General features: G+C 39.5%; 1 protein-coding gene across 1 annotated transcript in view; it reads left to right on the top strand.

Moving 5' to 3' along the window:
- GPR98 (G protein-coupled receptor 98) overlaps positions 1 to 21,950 on the top strand; it is a 284,088-nt gene that overhangs the window by 212,992 nt on the left and 49,146 nt on the right. Inside the window, exon 85 of the mRNA XM_010578035.1 lies at positions 15,607 to 15,764. Coding sequence (XP_010576337.1) covers positions 15,607 to 15,764 — 158 coding nt within the window. The remainder of the gene's footprint in view (positions 1 to 15,606; positions 15,765 to 21,950) is intronic.

Here is a 21,950-nt window from a genome sequence, read left to right as displayed (position 1 = left end):
ATTCCAGTTCTTGCACCCCATCTCTTAGATAAGTAGGGCAAATTGAACCAGGAATCTTTTCCATTGTGACATAAAAATCTGTGTAGCTGTCATCATGCGTCAAGACCACATCTAAATGTAGGATAACCTGAGAAACAGCAGGTGGAACATCATGGCCATGGGTTTATGAAGAACTTGCACAACATACAGAGAATAAGATTTCTTGCAAAGGTGTACAGAAGTGTAAGATGAACTTGTAGCTCCAACCAGACAGGTATTTTTGGGGACAGATGCTCAGTGTTTGGCTCAGAGGTTTAGGGGCTGTTCCACGTCTTTGCTAGGTGCCCCATGTCCCCCGGGGAGCTGCGTTGCCTTTGGGATGCTCAGCTGCCAGAAGCAGCTTATCTCAAAGTCTGTTTCTACACCACGCCGACCCCAGCTAACAAAGCACAGCCTTGTAAAACCCTGTTAATAAACAGCTGGTGGAGCCAGTAATGCTCAGCCTTCAACAAGTGGCAGATTGTCATCCCAGGGCTAACAGACGTGGCGGTGGTGCCAACCGTTCCCCTTGCTGGAGGTGGCAATGGGACCACTGCCGGAGGGGACCCGAGCTCCTCAGGCATTACCCTCAGCAGCCCAGAGCCAAGAGCCCAGCTTTGGTGGGCGGCCGTTTCACCATCTGGGAACGGCAGATGCAGCGTTTTCGATAAAAGGGGCATGGGGGGGTGTGCAGGCTCGGTGCTCTGCAGGCTCACAAATTTAGTTTTTTCAGACTGCTTGTGAGAAAAGAAACTGGTACTTCCTCCAGAGCCGCGAGTTTCCGCTCTGCACGGTGTCCTGCACACACTGTACTGAAAGCTGCGTCTGTTTGCAAAGCAGGGGGTGGGGGGAAACATCCTGAAAGCCCCAAACAAACAAAACTCTATATGTTGAAAAAGGCCTATGTTAACATCCAGAGCTGGAGAATCTCTGGCTGCATTGCTTGGAGGTGAGAACTGAGACAAGGTTTTGAAAAAACCTCACGAATATCAGGAAGGGTGGCCTGTGTTTCACTTATCAGCAAGAACATTTATTTATATTGGTGTTCTTCGCTTATCAGTAACAGCACTGACATGAGCTTACAGTAGAAGTTCAGAAAACACTGTGTTGTTTAAGTTAAAAAAAGAGATAAATCTTTATAAATACTGGTGCATTTTGTTACATTCTGATTTGTTTTACCTGACATTTTCTTAGCTTTCCTAAATGTCTTATCTTACTGGTAGAAAGCCTACTTGTTTTTAGCAAATTTACTTTGTAAATTGCAAAAAGGATTTTTTTTCAGAACTAGAAGCAACAGGAACTGACATTTAAATAGCTTCAGATACACATCATGCAGAGACAAGGGTAATATTTACAACTGCTCTGTCCGTCATCTTAAATTTCAGAGGTGCTTTATACAAAACAGATTATTCTTTGGGGCTGGAACACACTAATATTAGAAAACTTTTTGCTTCCTAAAATGTAACTCCAGAAGAGTGCCAGTTCTGAAAAAACTTCTGTAATCATCATGCACCCTTTTATTTCAATACAGTCAGTATTTAGGACCCAGTTGCTTGCATTTGGGACCCAATTCTCACAGCTGCCTACATTTTTTTATGGAAAGAAATAGGCAAAATATTACTAGTAAGATCATGTACATAGGTAAAAATCACCTTAAAATCTTAAACTGTCTGGTTAAAAATTTCCACTGTGTAACGAATACATTTCCAAGATTTTTTCTAACAAAATCAGAATTTGAGCTACTTTACAATGCTGTACAGCAACTTGATCTAAGAAAATCAGAGTTCAGTTTAAAATTTGACATAGTCCATGTAATTTGGTCAGCATAAGTTCAGCATGCAGTTTGTTTGCAAGTCATAAAAAAAAAAAAAAAAAGTGGCAGGGATTTTCCAAAGAACATAGGAGAGCTGGTGGGCAACCACATCCTGCCAAGGCGTTGTCAGTGGGATGTGGGTTGTGTCGTGTCATGCCTCTTTGACAGCTCTAGCAACACCCTTTGACTCAGTTATAAAGCAGTGCTTTCACCTTAGTATAGGGCCATTTATTGGAGTTACCTGATGCAAATGTAAATCAGATATCTCTCTCCTGGTTATTTTGAGCTACTCTCTTGTTGCAGAGCAGACAAAAAAAAAAAAATTCTATTTCCTGAGAGGAGCCTCCTGCTAAAAGAAACCCTTGCATATCGGAGAGTCATCAAAATATGAAGCCATGCCACATTTCAGTTGGCCTCCACTGCTTGAACAACCTCTCTGGCCTGCCAAGTGTAATTTAGAGTACCCTGAGGCAGCTGTAATTTATGCTGACCAGTGTGAAATTGTTCTTCCCTGCTCAGTCTTGTAGAAAAATCAGCCTAGTTCGATGGAAGGTTCTTGCTCAGTGTGCTCATACGACAGTTTTTGAAGCACTGAATCATGAAAGGGGACATACTGTGGATTCCTGAGTCATGATAGCACCGTGCTTGTCTTCCAGTGTTCCATTTACCCAAGCCATGTCACTTCTTCTTTTAAAAGGTTATTATGAATAATGAGCTGTTAGAAATGCAGAGTGCATCTAACCATTCCTGCTTAGCTTCAGTACAGCTGCCATGGCCTTTTGAGCCTTATTTTTATCAAGGCATTCTTGGCCTTGTGTAGTGATGATAGAACTCAGACGTTTGATTTTATCAAATCATGCTTTTACACTTTTTGATGAGGGATGCATAGAATTTAGAAAAACAATGTTATTATCATAAACATTATTATCATTAACATCATCATAACTATGTAATAATTATGCATTTTTAAAAGAATGGAAGCTATTGCTTCCTTTTAATGCAGGTCATTATGCAGCTGCAGTACATTATTTTGTTATTACTTTTTTTTTCTGTAGTGGCTGGAGTTTTCTGCTTCAGACAAAGATCCTCAAACACTGCTCTCAGTTTCTGAAATGGCACAAACATAAGCATTCACTTTTGCTGGCTGGGAAATTACAATATCCAAGTTTGCAAAAAGACCAGTTTATAGTTTGGCCTTCATTTGTATATTTTCTTATTTTAACTACTGAAATATGACTATCACAGTATGAACGTAGTGTAATTAATCAGTATTTCAATATACTTCATTAGCTGATTTTAATTTACATATAAACCCTGTGATAAGACTGTAAGGAGATACATTCTCCTAATCATCATTGTTTTTTTCTGTAGAGTTGGATTTTACCACTGTAAGTCAAGACAAGGAAAAAAGAAAACAACTGATGTATCAGTTTTTAGGACCAACTTGATATACCCTAAAGGGGCCTGCTTCTCTCCAACTGTTAGGTATCCACCATCACTCAAAATCATAGAATCATAGAATCGTTTAGGTTGGAAAAGACTGTTAAGGTCATTGAATCCAACCGTTAACCCAGGACTGCCAAGTCCACCACTAAACCATGTCCCCAAGCACCACCATCTACCTGTCTTTTAAACACCTCCAGAGACGGTGACTCCACCACTTCCCTGGGCAGCCTGTTCTGGTGCTTGACAACCCTTTTGGTGAAGAAATTTTTCTTAATATCCAATCTAAACCTGCCCTGGCGCAACTTGAGGCCATTTCCTCTCATCCTATCTCCAGCCACCTGACAGAAGAGACCAGCACCCACCTCACTACAACCCCCTTCAGGTAGTTGTAGAGAGCGATCAGGTCTCCCCTCAGCCTCCTTTTCTCCAGACCAAACAGCCCCAGGTCCCTCAGCCGCTTCTCATCAGACTTGTGCTCCAGGCCCCTCACCAGCTTGGTTGCCCTTCTCTGGACACGCTCCAGCACCTCCATGTCTTTCCTGTAGTGAGGGGCCCAAAACTGAACACAGGACTCCAGGTGCGGCCTCACCAGTGCCCAGTACAGGGAACAACCACCTCCCTGCTCCTGCTGGCCACACTATTAATAATTTCACTAGGCTTCCTAGAATTGAGGAAGTTACTACTTGTCACTTTCGAATACATTTTAAATTATAAAATGATGCCTCAAATTCCAAACATTCATGCCAAACAAAAGAGCTCCAAGGACTGATACCTGGACCAAAGGTTAAGTGACACAGACTGATTCTCATTCACATTTGTTGGAACTCTCTCCTGCAGCCAAACCTATTTGGTTCTGTATCTGCTCTGCTCTCTGCAGACTCTTCATAGCATTAAAATATATTTCTTTGTGTCTTGGTTTTTTTTTTTTTAATTCAGAGTATTTGAAACAACGTGAGAGCTGGATTGACAGCAACCAGGGGAGTATATTTTTAACATGAAACCGAGGGTATGTGTGTTGTGTCCTTGCAGGTGGCACACGGGCATTTTTGAGAGCCTGTGTCTGGTCTGGCTGAGATGGAGTTGATTTTCCCCATAGCAGCCCTTGTATTGCTGTGCTCTGTACTGGTAGCAATAAAGTGTTGATAACACACCAGTGTTTTGGCTACTGCTGAGCCGTGCTCCACAGCATCAAAGCTGTCTCTCCAATGTTCCCCCCTCTCCAGCAGGCTGGGAGTGGGCAAGGTCTTGGGAAGCGACACAGCCAGCACAGCTGACCCAAACTGACCAAAGGGGTATTCCATACCATATGATGTCTTCTCAGCAATAAAAGCTAAGAGAAATAAGCGGGACAGGGCAGGGCATTCATTATTACAATGTTTGTCTTCTGGAGCAAGCGCTACACCTACTGAAGCCCTACTTCTCGGGAAGTGTCTGGACATCACCTGCTGATGGGAAGTAGAAAATAAAGCTCTGGTTTTCCTTTGCTTCCATGCACAGCCTTTGCTTTTGCTTTATTAAACTGCCTTTATCTTGATAATTTTTTTCCATCTTATTTTCTCCCCCAGCCCTGTCCAGCTGAGGAGGGAAGTGATAGAACGGGTTGGTGGGCACCTAGCGTCAAGCCAGGGTCAATCCACCACAGAACCTTGGGGTCTGGAGTAGGGTTGGAGTAGTGTTGACAGACTCTAGAGGGTGGAAGGAGTCAAATCTGATACAGTTTGTCTTGGTTTAACCCCAGGCAGCAACTAAGCACCACTCAGCCACTCACTCACTCCCCTCCACCCAGTGGGACGGGGGAGAGAATCAGAAAAAAAGGCAAAACTCATGGTTTGAGCTAAGAACAGTTTAATAGAACAAACCCCAAGAAATTAATAATGATGATAATAACAATAATAAAACAACAACAATAATAATAAAAGGATTGGAATATACAAGTGATGCACAATGCAATTGCTCACCACTTGCTGACTGATGCCCAGTTAGTCCCAGAGCAGTGATTCCCCCCAGCCCCACTCCCCCCAGTTTACATACTGGGCATGATGTCACATGGTATGGAATACCCCATTGGCCAGTTTGGGTCAGCTGCCCTGGCTGTGTCCTGTGCCAACTTCTTGTGCCCCTCCAGCCTTCTCGCTGGCTGGGCATGAGAAGCTGAAAAATCCTTGACTTAGTCTAAACACTATTTAGCAACAACTGAAAACATCCGTGTGTTATCAACATTCTTCACATCCTAAATCCAAAGCATAGCACTGTACCAGCTACTGGAAAGAAAATTAACTCTATCCCAGCCAGAACCAGGATAAGTTTCATCAGTAATGACTTTTTTAACTCAGTCTGCCTCCGCGTGGACATTGTTTTGAAAACACCTACTTGGAGCAATGCAAAACAGAGTGAGGCATTTTGGATGGTAAGAGGATCTATGCTTGACCTAGATCTTCATTTGCCAGTGTGGATGTCCCCCACTAAATCAGTGTTGATTGAGAATGGGAATTTTTCCTAGATCCTTGTTTTTCCTTTTCACTTACCCAAGCAGACATATTGTGGCAACACTGGACCAACACTTGGTTGAAAAATATTGTTTCCAGCTATATTTACATGTAAATGTATCCATAATGACAGAGAGACCTGATTATCCAAGCACTGTCCTGGCAGCTGTAATCCCCTATATTGTACTTTTTGACCTGGTGCTAACATCCTCAAAAGCCTTGTAAAAATTATATTACATCACTAAATTTTCTTTCTATGCTGCAAATTGGAAATTGTAATCTTTATAGCATATGCTCAATATATAATAAGTATAGATAATAGAAGCATTACTCAGTACTATCATTTGCATGCCATGTTATTACTTAGAGCACACCTGAAAACAATGGTTGCTTTCTGAAGGCTTAGGGAGAAAAATATAATGCTTGGGGTGCTTCCATGCTGACTATTGCAATGCACTTTACCCTTTGCAAAAGAAGAAAAAAAAAAATCTTTGCTGATCGGTTGTTTTAGAATTCTCTTGTTTGTGTCTTATGCCTATCTTTAGAGAGAGATTGTCTATCCAGTAGCAGGAGGCAAGACATATTAGCAGTGAAAGTAAATTTTTTGGTAAACATTATTTTGGGTACTGGATAAAGTAAACACTGCATTGTTAGACTGGAGCTATACATGTGGTTTTCATCCTTGGGTATTGGAAGCATTGCTTTTGCTATTATGCAGTTTGGATTGTGTGATATTTTAGTTGATTATGGATATAAGTGAGCTTGCTTATCATGAGGCATTGGCAGGCAACATCCTAGTAAAACACCAAATAGAATGTAAATAAAATGCATGCTAGGCACGTTCTCTGGATGTGTGCAGGTATCCTGTGCATGTGCATAGTTTGCAGTTATTGATAATGAAGGGAAGGGTAAAGGGAGAAAGGAAAGGAGAAAGGAAAGAAGGAAGGAAAGGAGGAAGGAAAGGAGAAAGGAAAATCAAGGTGAGTCAAGGAAAGAGAGTAGAATTAAGAAATTATCTACAGTGGAAGAAAAAAGCTCAGCTGATCTTCTCTGTTTCCTATTTTGGGCTTGACTCTGTGGATTGCCTAGGAAATGTTTAACAAGTGTTCACCAGAAGAGAAAGCTTTATTTACATTAGAACTGAACCTCAGGGGCGTCTTTGGAGAGAACAGTTCAAACACAGAAATAAGAGCTGCCTAACATCTTTCATTGTAAGGCATATGCTTTAGGTATTTTTATATTGTTTTTCCCAAGCATTAGTTTCTGGACTTGAAAGTACCCTGCTAGTTTGTGTCTGGATCCTCTTTTAAGGGACCTAGCCCTGATCCCTGTGGATCTGCTAAATACAGCTAATCCCTTCTGTGATTACTCTGATAGCCATCAGCCAATCTTGGTACAGTTTAAGCCCCTTGGCTTGTGTTTTCCAGCAAGAAAAATGTATTACAACATGGAGAAAGTATTCTGCTTTTGCTTTTTTGCTTACTCATAGTTTGCCAGTTCTTTGCCTACTTGTAGTTTACAATACTTGTCCCTTCTGTTTAGAAAAACAAACAAACTACAAAAAAAATCAAAATAATAGTTTTTTTCAGTCTGTTCAGAGTGGAACACATTTATAAGACCTCTAGTAGCCTTCACAGCTCTAGTGTGAACTTTCTTCATTCAACTCAAGTTTTTGAAATGTGCCGAAACCAGACACAGCTTGCCACTGAGGTATTTGTAATGCTGACTAGAGCAGAACAATTACTTCATATGTGTTGCAGCATATACTGCTGTTCATACATCCAAGTATGACATTTACCTCTCTGGAACAGCATAAAGTTATGACTCATGTTCTGCTTAATGTGATCCACAGTAATTTCCAGATTATTTTCCTCAGAATTCAGAATTAGCCAGTGAGTGTGGTAGGTGTGTAGTAGGTTTAACATTTGCTTTCCTTCTATTGCATCCTGCTGTGTAATTCAAATAGTGTCAAAAGTTTCCATGTGCATTTAGAAACCAAACCTGTAACCTCATGAAAGAATGAAATAAGTTTATCTGATGTAGTCTGTTGTCCAGAAAAGCATCTTGATTTTTGCTTTTTAATTCTTCATGAGCTGAATGTTTTATCATGTCTCATATTTGTTCAGTTTCTGACCTTCGAAGTAATGTCAGTACATACCTAGTCATCTCAAATTTCCCTATATATACCAAGACATATTGAAAAAGACTGACTATGTTCTCAGGTAAATTTTTCAAAATTCTTAGGTGAAAATTCTCAAAGAATCATGACTTTAAAATGTCCTTCAGATATTGTTCAGCATCTTCCTTGGTTACTAATGGACTGGAAAATATTACATTTGTCTCATATAATACAAGCCTGGGATAAAGGAGTTTGCATTCAAATTTACCACAGCACAAAGCTGGGAAAGAAGTACATTGAATGTTGGTTATAATTCATAATGTTATTGACATCTGAGATCAGTTCTGAAAAAGTAGTATGGTATTCAGTGGGGACATGTGGAAAGAATTGCATCTTGCCAAGAATAATTAGCTATGCAAAAATAGGATGGGGAATAACTGGCTGTTTACCAGTTCTCCACAAAAAGATCTCGTGCATATCGTGGATGATAAACTGAGCATGAGTCAACAACTTTGTGCAACAGCACAAAAGGCAAACATGGTATTGGCCTATATATAAAGCAACTTAGTCTTAAAGACACATAAAGTCCTTCTGCTGTAGTCATGTATGGAGATGAAATGCTAGCAAAGGTACTAGGCCCAATAACTTAAGAAATACATTAGTAAAGAGGTGTAATCCATGAGACCAGCAAAGGTCTTAAGTACAAAATATGCTCACAAAGACTGAAAGATCTAGGACTATTCAGTTAAAAGAAGACCAGAGGAGAAAATTGTAGCAATTTACAAGTAGATAAAGAAATGTTGCAGGAAACAAGGGAAAAATCTGTTTCCCACATCCTTGTTGGCTATGCCAAGATGTAACGTGCATACACTGTGCCAAGAAAGAGTTAAGTTTTACACTGGGAAATGGTGTCTAGAGGTAAGTGCCATGAAGCACTGAAACAGGTTTCTTTGAGAAGCTGCGTGTTCTTTATCAGGTTAGACTGACATCAGGCGGTAATGACATAGGGTGTGGTATAGAGAAAAGCTTTTTTCATGGAGAGAAAAGCTTTTTAGTTCTCAGCCACAGTACAATTTCCTTTAGCCAAAGGTTCACATGGACAGTGATTCATTTCTGATGGTAGTTCAAAAATATTTTCAATTTCTCACTTGTATTAAACCATCCCATAGCTGTACCTATGATACCATCACAGGCGAACACTTGCTGCAACGTTAGGTAGCAAGGTGGCATCATGGAGTTGTTTTTTTGGCTGGGTTGCAAACCTTCTATCTGTGCAGTAAAGCTCAAAAAAACCCTCCAAATGAAAGCTACGTCACCTTCCATTGCCCAAGGCAGCCATAAAGCACATCAGATTGTGCCACTCTCTTTAATTCAGTCTTCCACTGAGTTTTAAAAAGTGTTAAGTCTGTGTTTTCAGTGTGTTGTGGGGTCTGTTGCTAGTGTATCTAGCAACCCTTTCCAGCTGGTTTTCTTCACATCAGTTCATAGAAACATAAGCATTTTTTTTAAAAAAGAAACACACATAACAAAATTATCCGCGTGTTTCTTCCCATGTCAGGAGAGTGGAAAACAAAACACAACACAAACATTAATCTTGTTGCTTAATGTATTTATGGAAAATGATTACTGTTACAATATAAAACAAAGAAGAGTGGAACTGTATCATCTGTTCAGGTTCAGAATTCTTCAAGTTCATGATGTTTTGACACTGCAAAAGCCGACAGGTTTATCTGCTCTGAGGGTATGTACACCACTGATTTCAGTCTCAAACAGTTGCTAATACTGGCATTTTCTTGCATGCAGTTTTAATGTAAATGAGCATTATTTTTGGTTTGCTTTAAAAGCTTTACTTTAAAGCTCAGTGACTCATGAGCTGCTCTGCACTGATTCACTGCATTGGTTCTACCATCGTGGTAGATGGCCATATGCAAAAACTTCCGCAATCCCGAATTGCGTGTGAAGTGTCCATGGATTGGGGCCTCTAGCTTGGTGCTGAGGGAGATAAAATACTACAGCATTACCTGGACACTTACTGCTTTGGGTTTGTACCTCACTGCCAAGTGGTGCAAAGGTATTTGATATAAAGAACAGCAGTATTCCAAAACAAGCAGAAAGTTGGAAGAAGGGACAAGAGGGAGCAGCATAAACTGCTAAATGAAAGAATTATTGCACTAGATATAGCCTCACACGGGAGCAATTTGTCAGCTGAAATTGCAAACAAACTTGTAGCAGAGAACTGAGTTTATTGGTGATTCTGAGATGCAATGCAAGAGATCAGATCTTCTCAGAGGTTTATACTTAACAATTGTGTCAAAATTAAAAGCCCAGAGCTTCTGCCTATGAAAAACCTATGATGTTTTCAAAAGAGGGTTGATTATCAAACTTTTAAGCTGCGCAAAACATCAGAAGCAGATAACAAATATCATCATCTAGAATGAGTTCAGAAAAGAAAGACATTTTAGTTTTTATTATGTTGGTTAGATACAGGTCATACACAATTTGCTGCAGATAATTTGTAAGATTAGCAACTTTTTAGCAAGTAATTATTTGCAAAAAATGCTTCCATTGTCAGGCCTGCTCTGCACTTAGCAGAAAATTGTGGAGCATGTTCTAAGATGAAATATGAAGTGCCAACTCAAAGGTAATGTAGCCTTCTTCTGCAGCAAAGCCAAGATCTGGAACAGAGCAAGTTGCTTTTTAAGAAAGCCCAGAATGTGTGAGTATCTGGAAGTGTATGTAGATCATAACCCAGCTTGCCTGTTTTCATTTTTTAGCATTGTCTCATCTACTTTGTGAAGAATTTGCTGAGTAAGCATGAATAAGTGATTCAGGCTTTGCCTTTTGTTAGGTTATTTTAGGTACTGAGATTTCTTTCTCTAAATGGAGGTGATGAAATACAAATGTAAGCGCAAATTCATGTGTCTGACCTTTGCCTTTTACTTTCCTGATGTAACATGCACAATATGAGCAAACACACATGGTGCCACAATTGCCTGTTCTCTGTGCCAGGCTGCCCACCAACCAGCTGTGCCTTTTGAAGCAAGGGAGAAGCTCAAGAGTTGTCGAGGTTTCTGCCCAGATTAAATAACAATAATGAAAATTAAAAAAATAACAGATTAAAAAATAGAAACAACAATAGTAATAATAATAATCTAGGTCTATCTCTGGAGAGAAACTCACATGACAAGTAGAAGTCAAAAGGTTAGCTGCCTGCTGACAAAACTAAATGAGAACACCAGGTATCTGATAGACAAGAACACTTCCAATTTTTGTCAAACTTAAGTCTCCATAGTTTCAAGATGCAGTTGAAGGAGATTGTCCTTAGAATTCACGTTATGGCAATAACAGAATGAAACTGTCTTTAACACGTTGAGTTATTTTAAATCTTTCTCACTTAGACGGGAACAAAATATGTCAGTCCTTTCATTGAATACCTTCCTGAATTCTTAAATAGTCCTTATTGCCTTAGCAATATTGCTTGTTTTTTTTTCTTTTTCCTTTTTTAATACTAATTATGTAATTGTGTTGGCAAATAGTTCCAGTATACATCTTTTCAGTTGTTTTCTCTTTTTCCTTTAAAAGTATTAAAAAAATAAAAGAGGTCCTTCCATATCTTATGTAGCTGGAATACCTCTCCAGATTTTAGGAAATGTTATGGTTTAAGAGATCACAGAAGGCTTTACAAAGACACTTAAAGGGTCAGATAAACATGCTTCACCCCCTTGAGATGAAAGCAAGCCTAGCAATCCCTTTTTATAGATTAGAAGGGGGAAAAAAAAAGCCAAAACCAAGGTAAAGCCCTGATTCTGGCTGGCCAATAAGTGAGGTCATTTTAGTCAATGAATTGATTTAAATGTATATGATTTTCTGAGATTATGTTTTTCCCGAAAGGAAGATGATGTTGTCTGTTAATTTGTATGTCCTAATCTCTCTGTGTTTATTGTATTTAAAAGTATCAATTTAGATTTAATGAACATCTTCAGTAGTTCTCAAAAGAGAAAAAAAAATCTTATATATTAAAGCTGTTTCTCATCATTCTAGTCATGGCAAAAAAAATATGTAAAGTAAGAGTCTTATTTCTTCATACTGAAGGAAAAAACCTAATATATTTTCTGAGTTTGGTTTTTTTTTTTTTTTTCAGTTCTAAAATGATTAACAAATCATTACATACTAGTATGGATTTATACCTTGGAGAAGACACATTCTAAAGGGAATTATTTCTAAAATTATTTCTAGCCTCTTTCATAGAATTATAACAGATACAGACCTAGACAGAGCTTTGGATAATGTGTTTAATATTATCATAAGTTAGAAAAAAAAATTTGTAAGTTAGAAACATTTGAGATGGAAGTAGAGTGCTGTTTATGGGAAAAGTGACACCATGAGTGGAGTAGGAGATTGGGAGGCTACCACAGGGAGTCTTGAAGATAATGTAAATGAATTACTTTAGTGAAAGAGAAGTACTTGGAGTAGTGAAAGAGAATCAGCCAATGGGTATATATTACTGTTGTGGTTTACCAGAGAAATTTATAGTAATCAAAACAAAATCAGGGATCAAAACAAAGTCAGTGGTCAGAACAAAGTGGTCAAAACATAATCAGAGATGGACCCTCCAGTCAGGTAACAACAGTCAAGAAGGGCAAGAGTGGAGGCAGCTTGAGACAAAAGCTAAATAGTTGTCTTTTCAATGCCAGAGGAGGTGTAAGCTGGTTGCAAACCTCAAAACAGTCAGGGGAAAAAAAAAAAAGTACGATTTGGTAATAGCAAGTGTTAATAGGAAGTCACAGAAACTTGGTAATAAAATGACAGTCTCTGAAGAAGCTAACAGTGTTTGATTTTTTGTTGTCCCCATTGCACAAGGCATGTATTTCAACAGGTAGCTATTTGTTTTTTTGCTATTACTCAGATTCAAAATAAGCAAAACAAAAACCTTATAGTTACTTTCCCAAGAAAGAAATACAAAAGAACTTCTTTCGTGGATTAAAGACTTACTTTGCAAAGTCTAGTGCATGTTTAAAAAAAAACCAAAACAACCAAACTTGCTTGAAGGCTATACTGCAGGAGATAATGTTTTTCTTTAAACAAGTAAGGTTTGTAATTATGTAGTTCATTCCAGTTTCCACATCAGTCTTTGTAGGCCTTTTTCTGTAGAATAGCTGTGTTCTGGAACACCAGTTTTGTTGATGTTTTGGGACAATTTTCTTCTATTCCCATCCAATGCTGGAAATACGAGACACACAGTAGCTCCATGTGACGAATGTGTCATGGTAATGGAATAATACATGTGTACCCCTAGTGTCAAGTATCATGAATATTTTCAGTTGGTCCCTATAATGATATGCCATATGATTTCCAACATGAAAGATCTTTCAACATATATCATCACACACATATGTGAATAAAAAGTACAGAAAATAGTGGTCATCGCTGAATCACTCACCATTGCTTTCAAGAAAAAAATCCAAAGTAAGCTTTGTAGGTTAATACAGCATTGTGTACTTCTTGTCTACATAACTTTTCAGTGTCTTTTTTCAAGCAAGTACTAGGGGTATTAGTAAAAGTGATCCAGCTCTTCACTAATGGAATATAAAGGAGTGGTCACAGAAAACTTTGAAGACGTTCAGATAGTTTTTGAAATCTCTGAAATATAAAAATGTACCAAATTGAAAAAAAATTACAAGTTTCAGAACATAAATATGATTTTATAGAAGACTATATTTTTACTAAGATTCTTGGATTCAGTATAATCATTAAAAGCAGCACCAGTTATGGTAACGTGCCTTCATGTCTTAATGCTAATTGGGCCCATTCAAGATTACATTTGGGGAACAAAAGTAACTTTCATGCCTAAGAAATATTAAAAATTAGAAGGATGAAATGGATCAGATGTTGTGTCCAGGAAACAACTGTGTTCCCAGCAGGTCGAGGAAGGTGATCCTTCCCCTCTGCTCAGCACTGGTGAGGGCACACCTGGAGTGCTGGCTCCGGTTCTGGGCTCCCCAGTACAAGAGAGTCAGGAACAGACTGGCCACCAAGATGAGTAAGGGATGGAGCATCCCTCCTATGAGGAAAGGATGAGAGTGTTGGGATTGTTCAGCCTGGAGAAGAGAAAGCTCAGGGGGATCTTTTTGATGTATGTAAATACCTGAAGGGAAGGTGCACAGAGGATGGAGCCAGGTGGTGGTTTCAGTAGTGCCCAGCGACAGGACCAGAGACAATGGGCACAAACTGAAACACAGGAGATTCCATCTGAACGTCAGGAAACACTTTTTTTTACTGTGAGGTGACCGAGCACTGGCACAGGTTGCCCAGAGAGGCCATGGAGTCTCCATTCTTGGAGATATTAAAAACCCATCTAGACACAGTCGTGGGCAACCAGCTCTATGTGTTCATGCTTGATTAGGGGGTTTGGGAAAGATGACGTCCAGCATTCCCTTCCTACCTCAACCATTCTATGATTCTGTGAAACAAACACCTTTAATTGCAATAGGGAGTTCCTATCTTCCCTGTTGCTTACTTGCTCAGTGATGTTAATCAGGTGGCAGCTCAGCTTGGTGTCAGACTGTGCCTGTACTTTCTGAAGACAGTCGTAGAAGGTATCTAGATTCTGCTGGAAATGATTTTGGGATTCACTGAGTGTGCCTGACTGATAGTCTGGAAGAGCTGACATAGAATGCAGTCTCAACTTGCTGGACAGAGTACGCATGTCCGCCTAAGAAACCCCAGAATGTATACCAGGTATACCAGTGAAACATGTACCCAGGCTCTTCTCAGATGTATATTATACCAGCATTGACTCCACGCTTATTTAGCAGAGCTGACTGACCTGACAAACAGAAAGGCTGGGTAAGTTACACCCTCTTAATAGGGATAGCAGTGACCACATACTCTCTAGACATACTGACTCCTGAGCCGTCCCTTGGGCTGCTCTGTTGTGCGTCATCTCTAGAGTAGGTCAGTGGCTGTAAAGCACATAGTGATCTCCAGGGAGTTCACAGAAAACCCTGGTCTCTCATACTGTTCAGAGCTCTCTTTAACTATCATCTCCATATCCCTCAAGTCATCATCTTATATGCATAATTTGACTATTTTCAGGAATAACTCATGTTCCTGTCACATCTTTATAAATAATTATAACTTTAATAAATGGAAAGGGTAAGGAGAGACAGGACAATTTAAAAAAATAAATGGGAGGGAGGGAGCATTTGGCTTCAGTGTGCAAATGACATATAATTTCCAACAACTTGAGGAGGAGTAGTTATCTTGCCTTTAAGACTTGTTCATTTATTTAAAAAATATATTTCTCAAAATTTAATTTGTGGTTTCAGGAGCTAAGTATAGAAAATTGCATAATGCCCTTTTAGACTTTGGTGACTAAGAGTGATCATGTTACATGGATATAGCATGCATGGAGTTTGTTAAAATATAATTTGTTCCATTGCAACAGTTCAAATCTCTCAAACTCTCTCCAGCTGGCTAGGCTAAAATGTAACATGCATACTTCTAAGGTGCAAATGTCATATTCCTTAAGATGTGATGAGGAGATAAGAACAAACAGAGCCCAATGCATCCTATCAAGGTTACTCTGGGAATAGAGTTAAAGACTTTATGGTTTGTAAAGCACATCCTTCTTCAAAAACATTTGGTTTTGAAATTTCACTCATGACTGCTCAAGGTGTCTCTTACGTTTATCAACAGCATTTCTTTCCATTTTTTTCCATCAGGTGTTTCATTCCAAATGCCTACGCTGCTCTCTTCACCGCTGCTCTGGTGCCATTAATGTGCTTGGTAGTGGTTTTTGTGGTGTTCATCCACGCCTACCAGGTGACCCCACAATGGAAAGCGTACGACGATATCTTCAGAGGAAGAACAAATGCTGCAGGTATGATTCGTTGGCTACCCCTGCGCAAACAAGTTGGACTTTCAGAACAGTACTGACTGTTCTTGCCAGTTCAGAAAACCCCACTAGAAACCACAGTTCAATAGATACCTACGCACTTGTTTAAGATTAAGCATGCTAGCGGTCCCTTTGAAGTCGGTGAAAGTACTTTAATGGTGAATGTTATGCAGATGCTTAACTGTCTTAGGAGGATAAAAACCTGTAAAACCCAAACCAAGAAATTAGTATCACTGGTTATGTCTAGTCTAGTGAAGAGAACAGCGATAAAACAGCACCGCCCGGCTTGGAGCACGGTGTCCCGGTGCCCGGTTTTGGCTGGGGGTACCGAACAGCCCTCTCCCAGGGATGGCTGGGGCTTATATCCCAGGAGCAGTGATTGCCTGCGTGCGGGGCTGCGATAACGTACAAACCCCCGCTGTGCTCCTCTGCACGGCTCCTGGCCCTCGTGTTTGGCAGTATATTCGGTGGCAGAGCGGTCAGGCGCACGCTGCATGTTGGAGTCTTTGGAGTTAATGCCCCTGTTTTCAAATTTCCTAGTGCTACTCGCAACTGAAACGTGCTTGAAAGAAAAGATCTGTCTCGTGCAAAACAGGAAGTATCGGTCGGTCTCCTCTGTTAGAACAATTTCAAATACAATAATGTTCCCAAAATAAAGTTGCAGCAGTTCGGAGAAACACCATAATAATAGGACACTCTGTGGGAAGCTTAGAATATTTCTTTTGTTTTCATGGTGCTTTTGGAAAAAGAATTGAGTTTTATAAACAAGTGCAAATATACAGACTTTAATAAAAGTGTATCTATTTTCTCCCTGACTGCATGAAGTCACTTAGATTTTATAAACTTGTGAAAGATTCTTGAATCATTTTTCCCAGTTCATTAAATAAATGTCATCTGAACTTAAAAGGGACAGTGGATTATTAAAAAATTCCGTGGAGTAGCCCAGTGCTTGTAGCTGTTCAGATTTATAAAGAGTAGCTGTCTTGTTCAAATGCTTAAATTTGCAGTGATGTTTTTATTATGAAATGGGGGGGGGGGGGTTTTTTTTTTAACATTTGCGTTATAGAAATACATTTTATGAGAAAATGAAAATAATTATTAAATATTTATTATCTGGGCATTTCTTCAGGTATTAATTTCTTTCTTAGTGACAAAATGTCAGCTTCACTAAGAGTTATATGAATTTGGATAAGGTCTGATAAACACAGCTTATAAGTATGATACTCAAGACCTTAGTTGCACTTTACTCTTTCATTTCTTTCTGGTATAAAAGGGACTGCCTGGAGCAATCACAAAGCTGGCTCCTTATTCAGTCTTGAATAATACAGTTTATTTATTTATAAATAATTTTTTTTCATATCTCTAAGGATGGAGATTCCATATTCATATGTTGAAGGTTAGGGCTTGTCTCAGAGCAGTTAAACTAAGGAAAAAAAAATACTGAATTTTGAAACAATACCATAAATGAAGACAGCATGCAAAATGGCAGAAAGTACTAATAGGAGTTATATCTATATGATGTAAAGACATGAAATAATAGGGTTGAAACAAAAGTTTGTTTGATTTAACATAGGATTCAGAGTGTTTTCTTTCTCCAGTAAAATGGTATAGAGAATGCTGGGGTCTCAGAAGAAAAGGAAAAAAAAATCAGGAAGAGATGTGTTCAGTAAAATGTCAATAAGAGCTTTTTTTTTTTTAAAAGGCAGGTTGTAACTTTTACTACATGTGCACCTGCAAGGCAAACTGGTGTTTTGCTACCATAGGGCATTTGCAAGCACAAATGAAAGAACCTCATGCAGTGTGACTGAGAGCAAGTTGGAGAGAGGCTGTTTTAGAGAAGAAAAAGAGCTGCCTGCTCAGGTTTATGGTGCCTGGGGTTGTATAAGGGCTCTCTGTGTAGCTGTGTTTATAGTGTAAGCGTCCAGAAAGAAAGGCTGGTGATTTCTGTAGTTTGTAATGTTGCCTATAACTACATAACATGGTCCTAACTGTTAACTAAAGGCCTCTGACTTTCTGACTGAATAGTTCTGTCTGAAATTTGAGATGGTGGTAGTGTATTTACATTATTTTTAATGTTTCATGGGTATATTGTGCTTTTAAAAGACATAATCGAAGGCAGTTTGCAGTGGTGAGACCTATTACCACTTTTAAATTTTGGATCTTACCATATGACCCACTCTTTGGAGAAGTTCACTTCACTGACTCCATGTTCTTACAAGCTCAGTGGGAGCAGCTCCTGCTTCAGTGCTGTTATTGCAACCACCTCAGGGGGTGCTATGGGAAACAACATTTTTCATAGCAGCAAAGTTGCCTGCAGTCAGCTGTGTGCTGCTTCTGCAACAGAGAGGGGGTCCTGGATCACGCCCCTACCGAATTCTGTCTTCAGTGAGACTTACAAGATCCTATGGGGTAGGGAGGTCTCTTGATAAAGTTGCTTCCTTGTGTTGCAGAGGCACCCAATATTTTGCTGGTTTGTTATGGCAATGAATATTGCCAGGGTTTCTCTCTGCTTCATCCAAAACCAGAGGAAAGGTGGAGCTACCAAGCAACAGTTGCCTATGTTTAGTGTCTTATTCTAGCTTGTCTCTGGCTGTCATCCCCATACTGATTTAGTCCCAGTTCAGTCAACCACAACAATGAATTCCTACAGCAGAAAAAACCTTTCCCAGCCTCCAGCCTGAGATTTGGCACCCAAACTTCTCCACTTCGAACAGTGCAGTAAGTAATGAAAAAAAAAAGAAAAGAAAAAAAAAGAGAAAAGAAAATCACTGCTTTGGAAAACTGTCTGCTCTCCATTAGTCACCTTTTCTAGAGAGAGAATAGAATTCCAGGTGAATGACACTGTAAACAATTCTGACATATCAAGAGTAAAGAACTGTAAACATAGACAAAAATATTTTTTAAATACGGTTTTACTTTTACTAGTAATTGTGGACACCTGTTCATGATTCTGTGATTGAAATTCCAGAGAGCAAAGAGTACTGCAGAAAGAAGTGGCATATATAGACATGTAATTATCATTTATACATAGATATTCATACAAACACCTATTTGCATGTGAATATTTGAACTAGCAGTGTTTATTCCCTTTCTGGGAGTCATTCAGTTAGAAGATAGTTAGAAAGGCAGTGTGATGCAGGTGACAGCATGTGGATTCTGCAATAATTCATGCAAAACATTATTGAATGTTGTCAATAAAAATAAAATAGCAAGGTCACTGTCTTGCATATTACCATAAAACAGAAAAAGGTGTTGGATATGCAGATTTGAAAGAAAAAAGAATTGTTATCTGGCTTCTACGTGTACATTCTTTTGGTCATTTCACAGATTGTAGGAAAAGCTTCTTAAACTATAGCTGGTAATTCTGAAGTTCCATTTTTGTCATCTCTACCTGAGGAAGGCTATTACTAACTTCAATAGAAATTTAATCGGAATAGAAACAGTAAAGTTCATCCTTATTTGTAGTGTATACCTTTTTTTAATCAAATAAATTGAATATGCAAGTGGCTACGTTAAAAATTGAGTCAAATTTTTTTCTTACTCTCTTTTCTCCTATTGTTGGAATACTCTGAAGCTTACCTTCCAAAGAAGGTTCATCTTGAACTACCCAGAATCACAGAATCATAGAATGGTTTGGGTTGGAAAGGACCTTCAAAGATCTAGTCCAACCCCCTTGCCATGCACAGGGACATCTTCCACTAGATCACATTGCTTAAAGTCCTGTCCAACCTGACCTTGAACACTTCCGAAGATGGGACATCCACAACTTCTCTGGACAACCTGTTCCCATGTCTTACCACCCTCATTGTAAAAAAATTTCTTCCTTTTTTCTATTCTAAATCTACCCTCTTTCAGTTTAAAACCATTGCCCCTTGTCCTGTCACTACAGGCCCTGGTAAAAAGTCTTTCTTTGTCTTTTTTATAAGTCCTTTTAAATATTGAAAGGCTGCACTAAGCTGTCCTCAGAGCCTTCTCTTCTCCACGGTGAACAAGCCTAACTCTCAGCCTTCCCTCACAGGAGAGGTGTTCCATCCCTCTGGTCATTTTCATGTCCCTCCTCTGGACCTGCTCCAGCAGGTCCATGTCCTTCTTGTGCTGAGGACCCCAGAGCTGGAGGCAGTACTGCAGGTGGGTCTCACCAGAGCCGAGCAGAGGGGAAAATCCCCTCCCTCGACCTGCTGGCCACGCTGTTTTTGATGCAGCCCAGGATACAATTGGCTTTCTGGGCTGCAAACACACATTGCCAGCTCATGTCCAGCTTTTCATCCCCCAGTATCCCCAAGTCCTTCTCGGCAGGGCTGCTCTCAGTTCTTCATCTCCCAGTCTGCACTGATACTGGTGACTGCCCCATCCCCGGTACAGGACCTTGCACTTGGCCTGCTTGAACTTCATGAGGTTCACATGGGCGCACTTCTCCAGGCTGTCAAGGTCCCTCTGGATGGCATCTCGTTCCTCAAGCGTATCAACTGCATCACTCAGCTTGGTGTCATCTGCAAACTTCCTGAGGGCACACCCAGTTCCACTCTCTCTGTCATTAATAAAGATATTGAACAGTACTGGTCACAGCGTGGACCCCTGAAGGACACCACTTGTTACTGATCTGCATTCGGACACTGAGCTCTTGACTGCAATTCTTTGGATGTGGCCATCCAGCCAATTCCTTATCTATCAAGTAGTCCATCCATCAAACTCATATCTCCCCAATTCAGAGACAAGGAGGGCCTCAGAGAAGTTAAGATAGATGACATCAGTTGTTCTTCCTTTATCTACCAATGGAGTCACTCCTTCTTAGAGGGCCACCAGATGAGTCTTCTACAGCTGTTAGAATAAATTCTGCCTGCTGTAGTAAAACATCTTTCTGAACTTAGGTAACGGTACTGTGTTTTACTATTTTGTTCTGTCTGTAGGAGCAGAGAGTTTGTTGTTACCCACGCTAAAGGGGACTTCCACGTGTTTTTGTTACTAAGAGCAGAACAACAATGCTGGCTTTCACCATACGTATCTAAGAGAAAAATTTTGCCCCTTGGTAACTGCAAAGAAGATCTGTTTGTATATGGTTGTATAGTTTCCTGGAAAACTATAGGATGGCATTGGGGTATTTCACATACATTTATACACAGATATTCATTTATTAGTTGTACCTCCTTTTCTGTCATGCATATATTCTTCCTAGTCCTCTAGATTTATCGTGGGTACTCTTGCATAGAGTCACATCTCTCATACCCTGTTCTTGTAGTTTCCAGGCTTTCAAGAAACTATCATGACCCAAGGACAGCTAGGCCAGCAAAATTCTGCTTTTAGTAATTCTTGTCAATTCCTTTGGCAGTGGTCTGTGATATTACCAGAGAGCTTATCATACTCTTTTCTTACGCCTGGGATATCACTGTGAAAGAATATGATTAAAACTGGGTTGTAGTGGAGAATAAACACAAATAAATAGCATTTGCCAAATCCTAACGTGAGCAATATGTACACTTCTCATTGCCCTGTCTGGAACACCAAATATGTGAGGTTGCCCTCTCATGTTCTTTTTTGCTGCTCCAGAATTTCTCTGTTACTAGTCCTGTTGTTTTACATGGTGATTGATACAGCTTGCTTAGGTCAGGGAATTTTCCTCAACAGTAGAAGGATAGAAGAAAGGGCAGTGGGAGAGTCAAGAATTAATTTTCCCTTAGAGCAGGCAGCTCTTCCCCCTCAAAAGTGAGTATTGGAAAATAGTGTGAATGTCAACTCTTTGAATACAAAGAATGTCAAGCCTACCTCTAGTATATTCTTTCAAAGATATGCATTGCATTTGCTAGAAAAGAGACATCAGTTTGAACTGATTCAGTTTGCCAGCCTTTCAGCAAACATGTTCTGTTGACTGATTATTCTGCTATATATAGAAATTAACTTCTCAAAAGTTAACCTTGACGTGAGCCAAGTCAGAAGTGTGCATTGGATAAACAGCCTCTGGGTGAACTAATATTTAAGTTTGCAACAAGAAAGATGGTTTTTGAAAGAAATCAGGTGGTATAAAGCAGGATGGTTGTATTTGGCTGAAATAACAGGAGGTTGAAATAGGCATATATAAGAGAAGATTGTTTTTTCTTGACAGTCCTAATAATAGGCAAATACAGAAATTGGTGATGAATAAGACAGTAATCCAATATACAAATTTTATTTTCCAAC

The sequence above is a fragment of the Haliaeetus leucocephalus genome, unplaced genomic scaffold, assembly GCF_000737465.1.
Source record: "Haliaeetus leucocephalus isolate CR32 unplaced genomic scaffold, Haliaeetus_leucocephalus-4.0 Scaffold598, whole genome shotgun sequence".
Lineage (NCBI taxonomy): Eukaryota > Metazoa > Chordata > Aves > Accipitriformes > Accipitridae > Haliaeetus > Haliaeetus leucocephalus.
This window is presented reverse-complemented; position numbering and strand designations above follow the sequence as displayed.